The sequence below is a fragment of the Columba livia genome, chromosome 4 (assembly GCF_036013475.1).
Source record: "Columba livia isolate bColLiv1 breed racing homer chromosome 4, bColLiv1.pat.W.v2, whole genome shotgun sequence".
Lineage (NCBI taxonomy): Eukaryota > Metazoa > Chordata > Aves > Columbiformes > Columbidae > Columba > Columba livia.
In genome coordinates this window covers 1614941-1634179 of record NC_088605.1, presented here as the reverse complement: position 1 = coordinate 1634179, position 19239 = coordinate 1614941, and the positions used below count along the sequence as shown (strand labels likewise).

Below are 19239 nucleotides of genomic sequence, written 5' to 3'. Positions count from 1 at the left end.
TCACGTACGTCAATCAATGGACCCATAGGATGGTTCAGAAAACACCTCTGCTATATTCCCAGCGTTTGAACCTGGAGGGTTTTTCCCCCTCGCTGTAAGAGGGACAAGTGTCCCTGTGCTTGTGTCACGTCTTTACATCAAAAACTAACCAGGATCAAGAAACTCAGGCCATTGTATCGCAAATTAGCTAAAGCCAGATCAGAGCATCTAACTTAACTCTGGGCCAGCCTTGTGTCGGTGGCAGCTACAGCCGAACATTCCCATTGTCAGCTTGGCTTCCGTGGGTTAAATTTCCTACAGTCAGCGTTTAACCTGACTGGAAATGTTCTTGCAAGAAGAGAGGGTTTGGTATTTTACAGAGACTGGCAGGTCGGCCCCTGCTCCCAGCACCGGGATCGTGCGGTGAGGCTTTGGGATCGAGGGCTGGGAAGCTGGTGTTTTGTAGACTGGGAAAATTTGGGACAAGATGAATAAATTCTTTGTTCTGCAAATCAAAAGGAAAAAATAAAGAGATTAGGCAGAAGGGACATGTCAGGGGAGCAATCCGTCCCGCTGTTGGGGCGGCTCTAGTTCTCGTTTCATTGCCGAGTGTCAAAAATCAAAAGATTTATTTGTTTTTTGAACGCTGGCGGTGCAGCTTGGGCTGAGAACACCAAGTCACTGCTGAAGGGGATGTGCTAAGCCGGAGTTCTTAGATATGTCTATATATCAGATGAATATCTAAATATTAGACACATCTAAATTATGCAACATATTAAACCAACCGCAGAGATAATTTCATATATTCTGTCTATTCAGAGGCCTATATTGGTCAGTCTGGAAAGATTTCAGACGATAGGTTTATTATTTCTTCTGCTGTAGGGCTACAGCTGTACATGGAAGAAGCGAGTTATCCTTTTCGTTAAAATATACTGTAGGTTTATACCCTACATAAAATCCCAGCACAGGTTCCTATCACTTTGCTTGATAGCAAAAAGCTTTGAGGCCGCCCAGGTCTGGTGCTTCAGTATCTGAGTGTTCTACCTAGATTAGAGATTTTAAACCTATTCGTGTCCCAGGGATGTTAACTCTGCAGAACAGCCCAGTGTATTTTTTGAGAGCGTGTGTGTGGGCTTAAAAGCTTTTACAGAAGATCAGAGACTGTGAAAATGTTGCAGCCTGCTTTGAAAGAGCCTCTCTGGGGGAGTCAGCTCCGTTCTTTGGCTCTATCCTGATTTCACAAATCTTTATCAGGAATATTCCTCCATGGACTATTTTCAAGTAGCGCCCCGAATCCAAGAGGAGCAAAACCCTTTGATCCTGGGTTCAGATCCGCAGGAAAACATGGGCTGCTTTGATGCCGATGGGGAGGGATGACAGATTCCTCCTCCCTTAGAAGGATGCAGGGCGGGCTGGGGTCTGTCCGGTCCAGATTCCCCACGCCGTGGTGCTGGCCGCAGGACGGCTGGGTCGAGCGAGTGCTGATATTTCCCCGTCTGCTTGAGTGATCTCCAGCAGTTTTGCAATCGGGGATTTCTGAGCCAAAAGGGTTTCTACTGTTTTACCAACTGGAGACCAATTACACTTAACGCTGCAGGAATACAGCGAGGCAAAAGCCGTACCCACAAACTAGGTGAAATCTCGGTTTGGGAGCTATTTAGGGAGCGTTAGGAGGCCCGGGAGACTGCAAATGGAAAATAAATGTCCAGGGAGACACGATAAAATTGACGTTAACACAATAAAACCGCTGCCTAGTGTTTGCAATTGTCAAATACAGTCTAATAAAAGGCGGGAGGTGCTGGTGAGCCGCGTGGCACGGCTGCTGCCCTCGGCTCGGCTGTGACCCTTGTGTGGGGATGTCGATGTGGAAATGGTCTCACAGGTGATGCCAGCCCTGCCCCTCGCTCCGAATCCGTCCTCCTCCCTCCCGAGCCAAATTCCCTGTCAGAGCCGCTCAAATGGCATTTGGGTGCTTGGTGTAAGGGGCGGAGGGAAAGCCCGGTGAGACTGATGAGCAGGATCGTGCCGTACCCCAATAAAACTCTTTATTCTCGTGTTCCCTGCACCACCAGGTTGGGACGGTCACATTTTTGGGGGTCTGGAAGCGATGCTGGATGTGCAGATGGGATGTTCCCTCGCTGTGCGTTGCTGCTATAAGTGTGATGGGAGCGGCTGAGGGACCTGGGGGGTTCAGCTGGAGAACAGGAGCTGAGGGGAGACCTTCTGATCTCTGAACTGCCTGAAAGGAGCTTGGAGCCAGGGGGGTCGGGCTCTGCTCCCCAGGAACAAGCGCCAGGAGCAGAGGAAACGGCCTCAAGTTGCGCCAGGGGAGGTTGAGGTTGGATGTGGGGAACAATTTCTTCCCCAAATGGCTGTGGGGCGTTGGAACAGGCTGCCCAGGGCAGTGCTGGAGTCACCATCCCTGGAGGGTATGAGGTCCTCAGGACATGGGGCAGTGCCAGGGCTGGGTTATGGTTGGACTCAATGAGACCTCAAGGGTCTTTTCCAACCAAAATGATTCGATGACTCTATCTCTGTAGCTTCTTTCACTGTTCCAGCTCTAACCAAGAACCTCCGGAGCGCGAGGTTTGGGTTTCTTTACGTGGAGGACGTTCCTCAACAGCTCCAGTTCCACATTATCCAGAGGCTATTTAACAAGATCCCCTGTTTTCCCTTTCCAGCCCAGCACCTCTGCACTCCCCTGCTTGAGGCCGTTGCTTCAGACCAGGACGACCACTGGCCCCAGGCGCTTTGGGCAGCGTTGGCTGAGCCTTGTGTACCCTCATCCAACTAGAAACTTCTCTCTTCTTCATCCTGCCTCCTCTTTAGCAGAAATGCCTCTTAAGCATAATTAAAAATATATAAAATAAACATGTATCCCAGGCCTGTCCATTGGTCCCTTTCATCTTTCTCCCCTTTTTTCCACCACATGTCAACACAACACTCCCCTCCTCTCTGGATTTTGGGGGAGAAGGAGAGTTGCTTTAGCTTTATGCCTTGGCCAACATGCTTAATGCTGTGTTGGCTCGAACATATCCAAAGGACACAAGCTTCTTGTATGCAAATTTCTCCTCTGATCTTTCCTTTCACCCTCCCTGTGTCCCACCCTTCCAAAATGAGCTTCCTTGTCCCTCTCTGAGCCTCACGATGTTGTTGAAAGGTGGTGGAGCCTGGGTGGCGTGCGTGTGCTTTAGGAAAAGAATAAGAAATGGAGTAGAATTTGCGCTTTTAAAGAAATTGAACTGGAAATCTAGAGAATAAGTTGGTTCTTTTTGTTCTTCCCCTGTTGCATAAGGACCGGAATGGCTTGTGCCAGGGTGCCTGGACTTGTATTAAGGCCTATATTCAAAATGAAATCTCTGCTGAGCTGGCTAATGGAGGGTCACATTATGCAATGTGATTTCCTAGGGGAGCCTAAATGCAGCGAGAGAGCAATGTTAAATGATTTTTTCCTACTTTCAGAAACTTAAAAACATTTAAATGTAGTCAGACATAGGTGGATACCAGTAATCACCCTGATTTTACATACCTCAAGTCTTGGTGTTGCTCTCTGTCAGACTTGCACTTCTATATGTTACATATTAGAGCTGTACTTACCTATATGTGATATATTAGAGTTGCACTTACCTGTACGTGTTCTGCACATTTCACACTCATCTCCTGGTGTATTTTAGGTGCCGGGGGCCCAGGACCTGGTGGATTTCTCACCCGTGTACCGATGCCTGCACATATACTCTGTCCTGGTAAGTAACTCTGCTGCCTCGTGATGGATGGATTTGGGTAAAAACCACACATTTCCTTCATACAGGCCACAAAAATACAAAGGAATATCTTCTCCAACCGCTGCAGACCCTGGGTTTGTAATATATGTGTTTTTTGGTCGTGTAGTTTGCCTCCAAGAATTCTTCTTTGAGCAGAGTAGCTTCACTAATCAGTGCAAATGGAGGAGTTATGGGGGGAAGTTGGTTTTGAACGTGTTGTTTGCTGTGCTTGGGAGAGCTTCACCGCTCTTCAGACACGGTTTGACAGGAGCAGGTTTGCTGCCTTCCCTCCAAATCCCCCGTTTGACTGCGATTTCCCCATAGTTGTGCTTTCCGGCCAAACTGAATCTGCTCTGTGCCGGCGTGTTACGTGTTACTCCAAACTGCGTCGTGTTCTTGAGAGCTTGTCAAGAGCGCTCCCGCCTCTGCTGACCGAGCTGCCTTTTCTCTGCCCGCTATGAATACAGAAATAATTGATGTTTTTAACTTATTTATTTATAACGAGAGCAGGTAAGATGCCCTTTGTAGCTTACCCTTCAACTTGTAGTTTCTACGCTGCCTTCAGCAGCCTATGAGCCTGCTGTCTGCGCACCCGTGTTGTTCGGTCCGTCCTTTAGGGCCCTTACAGAGGCCGCTTCTCCCCACGGTTGAGCAATTGGAAGCCCCGGCAACACATGGAAGGAGAAATTCCTTCCCAGCTTTCCTCCCTTTCCACAGCCTTGAGATAGATTTGGTTTTGAGGCGCTTCTAAAGCCAGTTTTCTCCAGCGATACGTACGAATGGATTTGCGCAAGAATTGTCATAAAAGACACTTATGTAAAACTCTTTCTGTGCCCTCAGCTGTTAATAATTATGTAATTTGGCTACCTTGCCTTGATGTTTTATTGGAATGAAGAAGTTAACCTACCCAAAACGCGTTACTCTGTTGATCTTGGACTAAAACCTCCCCCTGCAAGCCGGCGCTGGGAGCCCAGTTCAGGGGGTGTGCGAACTGGAGATTGCGACTGGGCCGAGCTGCTTGCTGCATTTCAAAGTGTCGCTTTATTTGGGAAACTTCAGGCAAGAATATGTACAATGCAAACAGAATTAGGAGCCCTATTTGTGTAGATTACACGCATTTAACGCAAAGGTGTTTATTTATTTGCGTATTTATCCGTAAAGCTGTTAGGAAAAGGATGAAGAGCTTTTGCCGGTGGATATAAGAGTTTTGCACGTCTAGAATGGTCTCGTTTCTACATTGAGGCTTTGTTGTCGTCTTGTTGCTTTGCTTTTTAACCTGAAATACAGCAGTTTGTCCTCTGCGGGAGGGAAATGCTGCTTCTGGAAGTTTCCTGGCCATGGATCTGGGTGGGAATAGCGTGGTGGGCCTGGCGATGGTGACGTTAAACCTGGTTTTGTGCCAGCGGCTTAGTGTCTTCTGTCCCCATCCTGAGCTGAGATATTCAATGCTTTTCCCCCTGCTCCTTCTCCGTTTCAACCAAAAGCCCTAATAATGTGAAAAAACATACAGCGGAGCTCTAAAGAAGGTGCGTTGGTCGTACAAAAGCGAGAGGAAAAGGTAACAAACCACAGCAAAAGCTCCTGAAAAGAAAACTGCCCTCTTTCTGACCTGTGATTGAATCCTGCCCCGGCTTTCCAGGCCCAACGTGGCTTGAACAATGTCAGAGATCCAACACGCACGGAGGGAAACGGCCACATCAGTGTCAGACGGAAGGATCATAATGTAATAGTTACCAAAAAATCCTAATATTTGTCATTTACAATAGCGTTATCTAAACGCTTGGCCTGCAGTTAAAAAGGCCCACGTTGAATAAACATTGAGATATTTATTATTTTTAGTGAAATCGACCTTCCAGTCACCTCGGTTTTATGGCTGCGCTGCTTATAAATTCCCAAAGGATTATTTGAAAAATCCTACTCATATCTGCCAGCCTTATCAGCAGGGCAGGAGTTCACATATTGTAACGGGAGGTCAGGCCGCGGTCATGGTCTTACGGAGGGGGCCAGGCACCTGTAAATCCTTCCTTCAGCAACCAAGGCGAAGTACAATATCAAACAGGCAGCGCGACTTTTCCAGGAAACGCTGAACTTTCTCAGGAAGGGCAGAGGAGGGAGAAAGAAAGTGAAGGAAGGTCAAGCGGGGGTTAATTGAGCCTTGGACCTTGGCGCGGTGGCGGCTCCGGGGAGGACAGGGCCGTGGTGGGGATGCTTTATGGGACTATTCATCGGGCGATGCCTTTTCTTGTGAGAAACGAGGGCGTCTCGAGGGAGAAATGGGCGTAGGGGAGGCTTTGAGTATCTGCAGATACCGAACAAAACATCACGGGAGCGGGTTCGCGCGTTACGCGCCGGGTCGTGCGCACGGCGACCCGTCTTTGCTCAGATAACGCTTTGGTTTCACGTTGTGAGTTTATGTCCCCAAACGGTGCCTACAACAAGTCCGTACCCTGCTTGTGGTTTCTGCATGTGGCAAAATATACTCAGAATTGAGTGGAAAAAGGGCTTTTCACTCGGCAGGTTTGGTTTCACGTTGGTACAAATCGATAACCTCTGAACAACCTCAGTGCCTCGGTGGGATTCCTGGTCATATTAGACAAACGTATGCTGTCCTTTTCCTAGAAAATAACAACAAGGACAGGCTGGAACCATGATATGGGGGTTCTTTGGGTGCCTGGAGCATCATATAAAAAGATTAAGAGGGAGAATCGGCAGCAGAACCAGGACACACGAGTCCTGGGGCCTGTCCCGCTCTCCTTGGTCAGGTGGCCAAAGTCCGTGTCTCATTTTAGCTGATCGCAAACACTAAACCCAGCTTAGTTTCAGTTCAGCAGCGATGTGCTATTTAAGGACATTCATCTGCAGCACGGTTAGGCTGTTGGCATCAGGCGGATCTTTTCCTAGCACAGAAGTTTGTTGAAAATGGTAATATTATTATGTAAAGAAGAAACAAGAATATCGCCGCGAAGCGATTTTGCCATTGACGTTTGTATCTTTTATGTTGCCTTGGACCAAAGTCTATGTAACGCTGCCGTCGCTTTGATGGATATCCAAAACAAATTAGGAAAGGTGAGGTGTGGGCCAGATGGTTTATCTGCCGGAGCATCTCAACAGCTGTTGGGTGCCTTGTATTTCAAGGCCAAGACATGGAATTGCTTTGCTTTACACAACATAAAATGAAAAGCGCTTCTTGTTTCATGTTTCCCGTAAGCTGTGGCCAGGGAGAAAGCAAAGAGTGAATGAAGGGCAGAAAGGAATTAAACAAAAGCTTTTTAAAAGCCAAAAAAGGTCAAGAGTGTTTTGCACACAGGGCGCTCACAATAAGTTGTCGGTGATTTAAGTTGCTTAAGCTCCTGCTTCAACCAGCGCTGGTGCCTGTTAGTGCTCATTTAGGCTTTGCCTTAGCTAGGTGGGGTTTTTTTTTTTTAGCTTTATGCTAATTGGTAACCAATTACTTTGAGGTTGTTAACATGTTGGTGGAGACACTGATATCGACACTCCCAGCTCTTTGATGCGAGCTACAAAGGGGTCGTTTTAGGGTAAAGAACAAGTGTCCAAAACAGGAAAACAAAAAAGAGCAGATTCTGATGTAAATACAGACTTAAAACTGGAGCTGGCTCCTGGCTGGGGAGTATTTCTGGAGAATCCCAGAGCTGGATCATTTAGATAAATAGCAGTTGACAGGTATTTACTATAAATTCGTTGTATCTCGCCACTGACGTTTTTATCTGCTGTATTGCTTCTTACTCAGAGCCTCTCTAACCCAAAAGCAGCTTTGATGCACGGAGTCCATTAGGAAAGGTAAAAAAATGTGAAACAAGTATTAAATAAACCACTTTGCTAAAAAGAATAAATAGAAATGCCTTTAAATTCCTATATTAAAATACAGGCGTTCTGCATAGACTTTATCCACCCGTCCTTGCCTGTTTTAGTGACGAATACACCGTTTTACATCTCTCAGCTGCACAAAGCTCAGCCTTGGGAGGAGAAACTGGGGTTTAGTTTTGCTTATGGCTAAATGGCTCCGTGTTGATGATCGGGGGCCCTTCGGCTCAGGGACTCGAGATGAACTGTTGGACCACGGATGGAAAACACTGACTTCACATGTCCAGGCCGAGCAGGTTCCATCCGAAGTGGGAGATGCCGCAATCCGGTGGCGGATCGTTCACCTTCTCATTAAATAATTACGATACTATATTCCTGTTAGAAGTGTGCTGGCATTGTGCTGCCTGCATTGATCCTCCCATTTCTGCCTTTGTGGGCTAATAAATGGGCAGCTGGTTGCCCGTGGTGGCCACGACGTCCCTGCCCCGTCCCCACCTCTCCGGGGGGGGCTCCAGAGTCCCCACCAAAACGTTTGTTCTTTGGTAAACGGGGCAAAACAATTGAAGTTGTTCTTTCAAGGGATGAGAAAGCCTCTTATAGGAACCACAATTCAAATAATAAGAGCTACCCAACCCTCTCTTTCATATGAGAAGGGCTCTTTTTTCTCTTTGTAACGCTCGTTGTTTCTTTTATTTGATACTGAAACATGAACCGTACCATGGAAAGTCTGTGGTTTACTCCTCGTTTTTGAGATTGGGGTCATAAAGTATTCCCTCGGTGTCCTTGGGAACTTGAAAACTCTTCTTTTCTTTAGGGGGGGTGGTGCTGGAGCAGTGGAAAATGTTCCTTCTCGAAGCCTCTGGTAACTCCTTGTTCATCTCCGCCACTCTGCAGATTGTCCCATCGCCGTGTCCCTGGCATATCTCAGCGTCTGCTGACTTGGCTGACCCGCTGGTGCCTGGTGGGGTTAGATAGCTATAAACACAGCCCTGAGATCATAGGGAAAGGCTGAGGGTGAGACACTTTGTGCACCGGATTGATAAGGACACAGGAAAAGCCATTAGAGGGAACTGGTGTCAGTGACCTGTGATAACCATTCTGTACTACGTGCTAATGGACCCTGGGTAGTGTGTCTGTCTGTCGTGGCAATAGATTTAACTTTTGTAATTGTCATATTGCTCTTTTAACCCCATGACCTTATTACCCAGGAGAAAACCACTTGGCTTCGATCAAAGAAGCAGCAAAGAAATCAGTGTTCATTCTAAGCTGGCTAGATATGATCACAGGCAGCCTTGATTCTTAAAATATTCAGCTTGGAAAACAGACATGTTAGGGGGGAGGAAAAAAAAGAGAAAAGGGAGGTTTACCACAATAGCCCGGATGCAGACTTCTTGTCAGCCGAGGCTGGGAACAGCAGCCCTGCTTTCCCAGGGCTTTGCAAGGCTCTGCTCCATCACTTACTCACTGAAAATACACTGATATTGGACATTTAGTGCTGATTTCATTCCAGTTCACCCAGTCCCACTCCACTCTCAGTGGCCACAAGAAGAGACCGACTCTGTCAGTCCTGCCCGTGGAAAATGTACCGTTTCCTTGAAAATAAGACAGGGTCTTATATTAAGTTTTGCTCCAAAACATATTACTTTTTTACATATATAGCTGTCTGGACACTATTTAAAATGACTTTTTAAATGAACTGTAACTAGCGCTTATTTTTGGAGTAGGGTTTATACTTGGAGCATCCTGAAAACTCATGATAGGGCTTATTTTGGGGGTAGGTCTTATTTTTGGGGAAATGAGGTATTGCATCTGTTCAGTATATCATTCAGGGTGGATGGGACCTCAGGAGGTCTCTGCTCCAACCTCCTGCCCAAAGTAGGGGCAGCTCTGAGGTTACTCAGGGCTCGATCTGCTCTGGTCTTGAAAACCTCCAGGGACCTGGAGTACAGGGCTGAGGGACCTGGGGGGTTCAGCTGGAGAACAGGAGCTGAGGGGAGACCTTCTGATCTCTGAACTGCCTGAAAGGAGCTTGGAGCCAGGGGGGGTCGGGCTCTGCTCCCCAGGAACAAGCGCCAGGAGCAGAGGAAACGGCCTCAAGTTGCGCCAGGGGAGGTTGAGGTTGGATGTGGGAACAATTTCTTCCCCAAAGGGCTGTGGGGCATTGGAACAGGCTGCCCAGGGCAGTGCTGGAGTCACCATCCCTGGAGGGGTTTAAAAGCCATTTAGATGAGGTTCTCAGGGACATGGGTTAGTGCCAGATTTGGGTTATGGTTGGACTTGATGATCCTGAGGGTCTTTTCCAATCAAAACGATTCTATGATTCTATGACCAAGACAGCAAAACCTCGCAGGGCGACATTCTGCTCCACGACCTCCTTGTAGGTACTGAAGGTAACAAAGATGCTGAAGGGAGTGGAGCACCTCCCGTGTGAGGAAAGGCTGAGGGAACTGGGGCTCTGGAGCTGGACAAGAGGACACTGAGGGGTGACTCATTCCTGGGGATCAAGATGGAAAGGGGGAGTGTCAGGAGGATGGAGCCAGACTCTTCTCAGTGACAACCAGTGACAGGACAAGGGGCAATGGGTTCAAACTGGAACACAGGAGGTTCTACTTAAATGTGAGAAGAAACTTGTTGGGGGTGAGGGTGGCAGAGCCTGGCCCAGGCTGCCCAGGGAGGTTGTGGAGTCTCCTTCTGTGCAGACATTCCAACCCGCCTGGACACCTTCCTGTGTAACCTCATCTGGGTGTTCCTGCTCCATGGGCGGATTGCACTGGATGAGCTTTCCAGGTCCCTTCCAACCCCTGACACTCTGGGATTCTGTGAAGGTGGTCATTAGATCCCCCAAAACAGCGACTCCTCCAGACCGACCAAACTTCATTAACCCTCTGCAAGCGCTGCAGCCCCAACCATCTTGGTGACCTCCACCCTCTGCTTTATCCGTGCCTTTCCTGTGTTTGAGAGGCCCCAAACTGGATGCGGTATATAGATACATCCCTAACGAGAGCTGCGTGGAGGGGTAGAATTGCTCCCCTCCACCTCCTGGCTCGGCTCCTGCCAGCACAGCCCGGGAGGCTCTTGGCTGCCTCGGCTGCCAGGGCAGGCGGCTGGCCCGTGTTCCGCTGCTGTCTGCCAAGGCTCTTGGGCCTCGTCCACAGAGCTGCTCCCCAGGCAGCCGCTCCTCGCTCTGTGGTGTTGTACGAGGTTCTTCCTTCCCAGGTGCAGGACTTGGCGTTTCTCCTTGTTTTTGTTGAGTTCCTGTCACCCCGTTCCTACAGTGTGTTGAGACCCTCTGAGTGGTGGCCCTGCTCTCGAGTGTGTTGATCAGCAGTGTTGGGTTAATGCTTGGGCTCAATGACCTTAAAGGTCTTTTCCAACCATAACAATTCTGTGATTCTATGACTTTCCCCCTCAGTTTGCTGTCATCTGCAAAGTGCACGAGACTCTGCTCTGTTTCCTCTTCCAAGTCATTGATAAAGAGGTGTTTAAAAGACGTTTAGACAAGGTTCTTAGGGACATGGTTTAGTGCTAGAGTTGGGTTAGGTTATGGTTGGACTTGATGATCCTGAGGGTCTCTTCCAACTGAAATGATTCTATGATCTATGATTCTAAGATTCTATGATCTATGATTCTGTGATCTATGATTTTATGATTCTATGATTTTATGATTCTATGGTTCTATGATTCTATGAGTCTATAATTCTATGGTTCTATGAGTCTATAATTCTATAGTTCTATGATTCTATGAGTCTATGATTCTATGTTAAGCAGGACAGGTCAAGACCCCATTGTGGTTCCCCACTTGTTACCAGCTCCTATGTAGGGCACGACTCGTTAATCACGACCCTCTGAACTTGACCACCTCATTAATTATTTCCCCATCCAACCAATCATTCATCCAGGCTGTGGTGTCTAAATTTAGGTACAGGAATATTGTGGAAGAGCACGTCAAAAGCTTTGCTAAAGCCCCATATCCGTAAATCTGGTCATGCTAACGTAGAAAGCAATTGGATCCTTGGCATAACTTCTTGTTTAGTTCATGCTGGTTGTCCCCAGTGCCCTTCCCCTCCATATTCCTGGACATGTGTCCCTGGAGGACTCAGCTCGTGACATCCCCCTTAGATCTTTTCAGCCTTTATCGCAACTTTTACCTTTTTCCACTTCTTGGAAGCAAACTTTAATGACATTTTAACTTTGGTTCTCGGGAGCTTTAAGACTGGGACTGATTTTGTCATGAGATGTTCACTTTGAGTGGTGCCGAATACAGGTCAGCTGAAGGACACCAACACCACCCTTTGTGTTGTTGAAGTACGGGAAGGCTCTTTCAAAGATTTGCTCAGTTTCCGGGCATTGGGGCTCAGAAGGGTCCCGGGAATGTTTGGAAAATGCCTCAACTACCCCGGAAAACTTTGTGGTGGTGTCCAGAAGTGGTGGTATCTAAAAAACAACAAGTGATAGAGACGGAAGTGCTCTGATTTGTAAAGAATTTCCCTGAAGGCCATTGAATTTTCTGAAGTAAAACCGGGTTTAACAGAAAGGGAGATCTCTCACAAGCATTCCCACTCTTTTCTCATCCTCTGGCTGTAGACTCAGAGTAACTGAGGCTGGACCTTGGTCCAACCCTTCACTTGGGGCTAAATTTGAAGTCATATCAGGGATCTCAGAGCCACGTCCAGTTGGGTTTTGAAGATCTCCATGGGTGGAGACTGCCCAGCCTCTCTGTTTTACCCTTTACTACCTTCACTATACACCCTTTTTCCTCTAAAATCAATTTGAAGTTATCCTTTTGCATTTTTGGGTTGCCTCTCCTCGTGCTGTGCATTTCCAGGTGACACCATTCCACTGGGCTAAATATTCAATATTTAAGACTCATTTTTGCTCCTAAAAGCCAAACAAACGCACTCCGGGTGCCGGCTCAAGGTGACGTGTGATGGATATTGCAGCGTAACACCAGACCCAGATCTGACGCTGCTGAATCAGATCCAGTTTCTTTTGATTATCCCCAAAACTGGAGTCCCAGAAGCGCCTCTGAGAAGTGAAGAGTCTTGCCTGAAACCACTGAAAAGGCAAAAGTGATAAGATGTGCATGGAAGCAAAGCTGCGGATATACTGGCCCTGTAATTGTAAAGATAATTGTGCTGTTAATTATTTTAATGATCCCAGGCTTCAAACTGGATCTCAGTGGAGTATGTGCGAGGTGTAGGTTCTCTAAGACTGCTGGAAAAAGAGACATTGAGAAGATCCCTCTGCATGATCTATTTGTGTTAGTGATTTTATGCATAAATTAACCCAGAGGGAATAATCATGTGCTGACCAGAAACCTCACATTATTGCTGTTTTTCTCAAAGAAGGCAGCGTGTTTGTGGGGGAGGAGGGGGCTGTAAAATAAGAACTCACCACCATGTTTTATGCATCTCCGAAAACGGCTTGGTGCACAGCTGCCGCTGCTGTTTTCCTGCTTATGTATATTGTTTCTCATCTTAAAGGCCTATATGCCGAGTATCTGGGAAATGATTGCCATCCTGTTTGCAATAAACCCCTTTTTTTTTGTGAAGGGTCTCGAGCTGCCTGGACATTAATCCTCAATCTGTTTACAAATATTGGCGCAGGAAGAGAGCGAGCGGCGCTCAGGCCGGGCTAATGACGCAGATGCCCCCCCTTAGTTCAGCCCTTTGTTCGGGAAGATGTGGGAACAGGGCAGTTTCTATACAATGAGCAAGTCCCGTCGCGTTGCGGGAGCCGCTCGCGATGGGAGACGAGGCGCACGCAGAACCGCCAGCCCTACACCCAAAGAAACGGTCATAGACGTGGCTTCAGCTCCGAGCCCAACAGGCAGCTCGGGGTGTATTTTGTGACAGGTGATGGAAAAGCTCCAGTTGGTGGTTGGTGATTGCCATATACAAAAAGTAGGGATATGTACAATGTGTTTGGAAGGCGAGCGTTGCCTTGGAGAGGTTTTCCTTGGCTCTGCTCTCCGGTATCTCTCAAAATGAGACGTTTGGCTTCTCAGAAATTCTTCTATCATTTGAAGCTGGTTACCTGGAGGTCTGGGTGACTTAACTTCTAGTTTCTTTGCTTTGCAGAGGCTTAATCACTGAGCTGTTAGGAGAGCAGGGATTTGGCTCTTGGTTTAAATCTTCTCTCCCGGCTTTACTACCCCAGCTTGTCTTGCCCCAGCTGTGGTGATGTAGGTGATGAAATGCCGTGAAATCCATCAGGATGAACAATTGTAAGGAATAACATAGTTCAAAATGTTGTGCCTGTTCCTTTTAGTAGTTGTTGCAAATATTAATGGACAGAATTGAAGAGCAAACTCTTTATTGTAGTAGTAACTTAGGTGCATGTTTTCTACAGCTGTTGCTGGATAGGAAGCCTTGTGCTTTTTATGTTTAGACTCTATAACTAAGCGGGTGCATGTTGACTCTTATGGGTGCACACACATCTATACATTATTGCTCTATAGGGAAGCTACTATTCACAGACAGAGGTTGGAGGGAAGCTCTGGAGATGCCCACAGAAGCAGGAGCAGCTGATGGGGTTGTTCAGGACCTTGTCCGGTTGGGATGGAAACTCCACGGCTTCTCTGTGCAGCCTGTTCACAGAATCCCAGAGTGTCAGGGGTTGGAAGGGCCCTGGAAAGCTCATCCAGTGCAATCCCCCCATGGAGCAGGAACACCCAGATGAGGTTACACAGGAAGGTGTCCAGGCGGGTTGGAATGTCTGCACAGAAGGAGACTCCACAACCCCCTGGGCAGCCTGGGCCAGGCTCTGCCACCCTCACCAGGAAGAAGTTTCTTCTCCTATTCAAGTGGAACCTCCTGTGTTCCAGTTTGCACCCATTACCCCTTGTCCTGTCACTGGTTGTCACCAGAAGAGCCTGGCTCCATCCTCCTGACACTCCCCCTTTATATATCTGTAAACATGAATGAGTCCCCCCTCAGTGTCCTCTTGTCCAGCTCCAGAGCCCCAGCTCCCTCAGCCTTTCCTCACACGGGAGATGCTCCACTCCCTTCAGCATCTTGGTGGCTGCGCTGGACTCTCTCCAGCAGTTCCCTGTAAAGGAATCCAAGGCAGGTTTTACCCAGCAGAGCTCCGTGGGCAATGGGCAGGAGGAAGGAGAACTCTTGTTCTGCTCAAATGAGCCAAGTGCTGGTGCTTGTGCTTAATTACATCTCTGTGTAACTCCACTATTTCACTGCCTTGCTTCTTGACTTAACCAAGTTTTATAAACCCTAATATTAGATATGTGTTGGTTTAGGTGGGCAGAGTTAAGGGCTGGTCAAACCAGAAGTTGTGCTGGGCCACTTCTGGCTGGGAGTAAATTGTACAATATCCCGCGTGCCTGTTTGAACTCAGTTTGTGTGGATCATTGCATTAAAATGGGGCAAAATCTCATTGCCAAACGTGGGGAAAGGCTGTAGGACATGACTTGTTCCCAGAACGGAGGGTGCAGCTGATACTGGATGTGCTGCTGCTCGGTGGTGCTTGGAGCAGATGGTCTGGTTAGTAGTGTATCTTGGTTTTATTTCTCCGTGCTCCCTGACTGTTTGTCCACGTTCTGCATTGGCCGAACGAGAAAAAAACACAAATATGCAGATTTAGTTCTCCAACCCAAAGCGTTTTCTGCTCCGTCGTGGTGTGCGGGACCAGAGCTTTGCTGTGTGTTGTGGATTCGCGGAGAGCTTTGAACTCAAATCATCCAGCAGTTCTGCACCTTCTCCTCATGGAAGTATCCCCACTTAGCGACTTTCCCCCCAAACTGTATGTCTGCAATTAATACAAACCCCTGTCTGTCAGTGACAGCTTATAACACTCAATATTAAGCTTAAAACACTCAATATTAAGCAAGCAGTGAAGAAATCGGTGGCGTCTGTTGCAGAATGCATCATTTTAAGCACATTTTTGCCTCTTATCCTTCCACCTCCCTCTTTCCTCGGCTGCTTTGCCTTTCCCGGGACCCGTCCTTCATCTTCCTCAAGGCCTCATTCTGCACTCTTCTTAAACTGAGATTTATTTCTTTGTTGTCCTTAATTGATGGGAGCCCTGACAAGGGCTGATTAGCTGTTGGGGTCGCATCCTTCCTTGCAAAGCTCGTGACCCATTTCCACCGCTTCCTTCCTTCCTCGAGACTGGAGAGCAAGTTCTTCTACAAACCTCCGAGATTTTATGCACGGTGACCTCACATGGATGACTCTATGGGCTTGTCTTGAATATATATATATATTTTTCTCCCTGGCAGCTCATTCATTATAAAGTTTTAATGAATTTTAAATATATTATGAAAAGAGCGGGCATTTAGAAACCACCTCTGCTCAGCAGCGCTGGGTTGTGCTTTTCTTTGCAGCGAGGGTGGATGGAAAGCGAGCGGAGAAAAGCACGTCCCCGTGTGCTTAACCCCACGGGTCACCTGGGACGGGAGGAGATCACTGAAAAATGCAACCTGAAAATGTTTAGCCGCTGCTGTTCATAATGAGGAAATATCTGTCTACATCATCGCTTTGTAACTTTTCAAAAGTCAACTTAAAAAGGACAAGGGGGGGCGGGATGGAGCGGGAGCTGCACTGCTGTGTTCTCCAGAATGAGAAACACAGGCTACTTGTTCAGTCAATTCAGTTTAGGTCAAAATGTAGTTATGAAAAACAGATGATTGCTGGTGATCAAGCTGCACTTTGACAAATATCCCATTGTTTGAGCGTGCAGTGATTGCTTCGGAGCGTTTGCCGTCCTCCAGCTCGGAGCCGGGTGCTCTGGACCCAAAGGTTTGGCTCCGTGGGAGGAGGGATTGCACAGAAAGTGCAAAACGGGTGAGAGTGTAGGGGAAAGGGACCTGGGGGTCCTGGGGACAGCAGGGTGACCATGAGCCAGCACTGGGCCCTTGTGGCCAGGAAGCCAATGGTACCTGGGGTGGGTTAGAAGGGGGTGGTCAGTAGGTCAGAGAGGTTCTCCTGCCCCTCTGCTCTGCCCTGGGGAGACCACACCTGGAATATTGTGTCCAGTTGTGGCCCCTCAGTTCCAGCAGGACAGGGAACTGCTGGAGAGAGTCCAGCGCAGCCACCAAGATGCTGGAGGGAGTGGAGCATCTCCCGTGTGAGGAAAGGCTGAGGGAGCTGGGGCTCTGGAGCTGGACAAGAGGACACTGAGGGGGGACTCATTCCTGGGGATCAGTATGGAAAGGGGGAGTGTCAGGAGGATGGAGCCAGGCTCTTCTGGTGACAACCAGGGACAGGACAAGGGGCAATGGGTTCAAACTGGAACACAGGAAGTTCCACTTAAATAGGAGAAGCAACTTGTTGGGGGTGAGGGTGGCAGAGCCTGGCCCAGGCTGCCCAGGGAGGTTGTGGAGTCTCCTTCTGTGCAGACATTCCAACCCGCCTGGACACCTTCCTGTGTAACCTCATCTGGGTGTTCCTGCTCCATGGGGGGATTGCACTGGATGAGCTTTCCAGGTCCCTTCAACCCCTGACACTCTGGGATTCTGTGAGATTCCCACTCTAACTATTAAAATATGAGCTCACCCGGGGCTGTTAGACACTCTTGAAATGATGCTTCTATGTACAGGTTGTATCCAGAGTAAAGGTTCCTTTGTAGGACTCTGATATCTCAGAGATGCTCCTTTGTATTAATGTATCTTAGCCCTGTGTAGCTTTGAGTTATTATATATATTCTTTTATGGTTTTCCGCTAGGAAAAAATTCACCCCCATATTCTGCGTGGAGGGTCAGGCGACTGTTGTTCACGTTACAGAGACAGGGGTGGTTGAAGCCCAGATAAGCGCGTGTGTCCCCTGACCCGAAAGGCTGAGCCCGCGCTCCTCCGCTTTGGAGCTGAGCGATGGGATGGCTCTGCAAGGCGGCTGTTAACCCGAAACCTCCACGCGTCTTAGAATTCAAGTATATTTCCAGATTTCTAAGGCCGGGAAGCAATATGGACGGATATGCTACCTGACTCTGGTTTTATGGGCGATGTGGAGGCTGCAAAGTGCCGAGGTAACATTTAATCTTTTTTAGGATCTTTATTCTGAAATCGGTATCTCTTTGCTCAGGAATCTGTCCAACCCCTCCATGGATGGCGACTCCACCCCTGCACCCTGTTCCAATGCCCGACAGCCCTTTCTATCATTATTTTTTCCTAATATCCAATCTAAATCTCCCTAAGTTGACCTAGAAAAGCCTTGTCGTGGTAGGAGAAGGTCTTGTGTGTGTCCGTCCTTGGAGCAGTTACAGGAAATATTCCATTAGACGCCGGGAAGACTGAAGGGCCGGATTTGTGTCTGGTCCTGGTCATTGGCGTAACGTTTAGAAACGTACACTGTTACTTGATGTATTTTGTCATCTGAAAACAAAATCCAAGCTATTAAAACCAGGGAGAAACGGTTTGTGTTTGACTGCTTATCGCTGTCACTGGGCGTCAGGGTATGAACACGCGTTGGATCTTCTGCTGCGCTGCTACCGCTCAGAGATAAACTTCGGACTAATAGTCACGGGAGGAGATTAGACCTTCCCAACAAATCTGAGTTTGTGCATGTTGCTTTCTCCTGCTTTGGAGCAGCATTAACTGCGAGGAGCTGTGAAAGCCCGAGCTGTCATCTCAGAGAAGTTTAATGTCCCTGTCGCCTTTCCCAGCTCCGTGCGCCCCGCGCGTCACTTCATTTGTCAGGCACAGCGACTCCACATTTGGAGCGCTTCTTCTTCCTCGCTATTACAAAGGAAATTTTGTTAAGATCAGAAAAGGCCCCCGAGGGAAATATTTTGAAGTACTCGAGTCTTTCTTTATGTTCCTTCTGGATGAACGTCTCTCTTTTTAATATCAAGAATTGATTTGGTAAATAGAAAAATGCTGTTTTAGAAAGGTTGGCCGTGTGTTCAGTGTTTGTACAAGCGAAGCAGATCCCTGTAACCAGGCTGATGTGATGGTAAATGGCGTGTTGGGCTGCAGCAGCAGACTTCCCTCTGTCTAGTTTAAGGAAAAGCTGTGGTACCCGCTCCTGGCCAAGCAGGATGACAGAACAAATGATGCTTGGGGAGCAGAGACTGAAGACCTTGCGCTCCCTCGCTCTTGTTAAATGAACCCAGCAGCTCTAAACCGATGACTGAGCAGTAGCAAATACACCAAATTTTTCTACTGCTGTTAAATGGAAAAGAAAACACATTTCTGGTTAATATTTCAACCTATTAAAATGTGATTGAAGTGGAAGCCGCATCTTGGATTGCTTGGAAGATTTATTGTGGCTGCTTGTCTGTCGCATTAGGAAAAGTCGCTTCCCACTGAAAATCCCTAGTTTTCACTAAAATCTCCTTGTTTAGCTTGTGCAGCTCTATACCTGCTTGCAGATTGTAGAATCACAGAACAGTTTGGGTTGAAGGGACCTCCCCAGCTCCCCCAGTGCCCCCCCTGCCATGAGCAGGGACATCTTCACCAGCTCAGGTTGCTCAGAGCCCCGTCCAGCCTGGCCTGGGATGTCTCCAGGGATGGTTCATTTACCACCTCTCTGCCCAACCTGGGCCAGGCTCTCACCACCCTCAGGGTGACAGTTTCTTCCTCATGTCCAGCCTCAATCTCCCTCCTTTCGTTTCAAACCATCACCCCTTGTCCTGTCAATGCTTCTCTTGCATCTCAGATGCAGCAGCGTTTTGCTGCACCAAGCAGTTTTGCGTTCCTTCGGAGAGCTTCTGTCGTAGTTC

The 19239-nt window shown here is 48.0% G+C and overlaps 1 protein-coding gene across 8 annotated transcripts in view; it reads left to right on the top strand.

Moving 5' to 3' along the window:
• EXOC6B (exocyst complex component 6B) overlaps positions 1 to 19239 on the top strand; it is a 315683-nt gene that overhangs the window by 148672 nt on the left and 147772 nt on the right. For all 8 annotated transcript variants that reach the window (XR_010472016.1, XM_065060168.1, XM_065060170.1 and 5 more), the window contains one exon: positions 3654 to 3722. Coding sequence is in view for 7 of the 8 variants with exons in the window: in XM_065060168.1 (XP_064916240.1) it covers positions 3654 to 3722 (69 nt within the window). In the remaining variant the exon portion in view is untranslated. The remainder of the gene's footprint in view (positions 1 to 3653; positions 3723 to 19239) is intronic.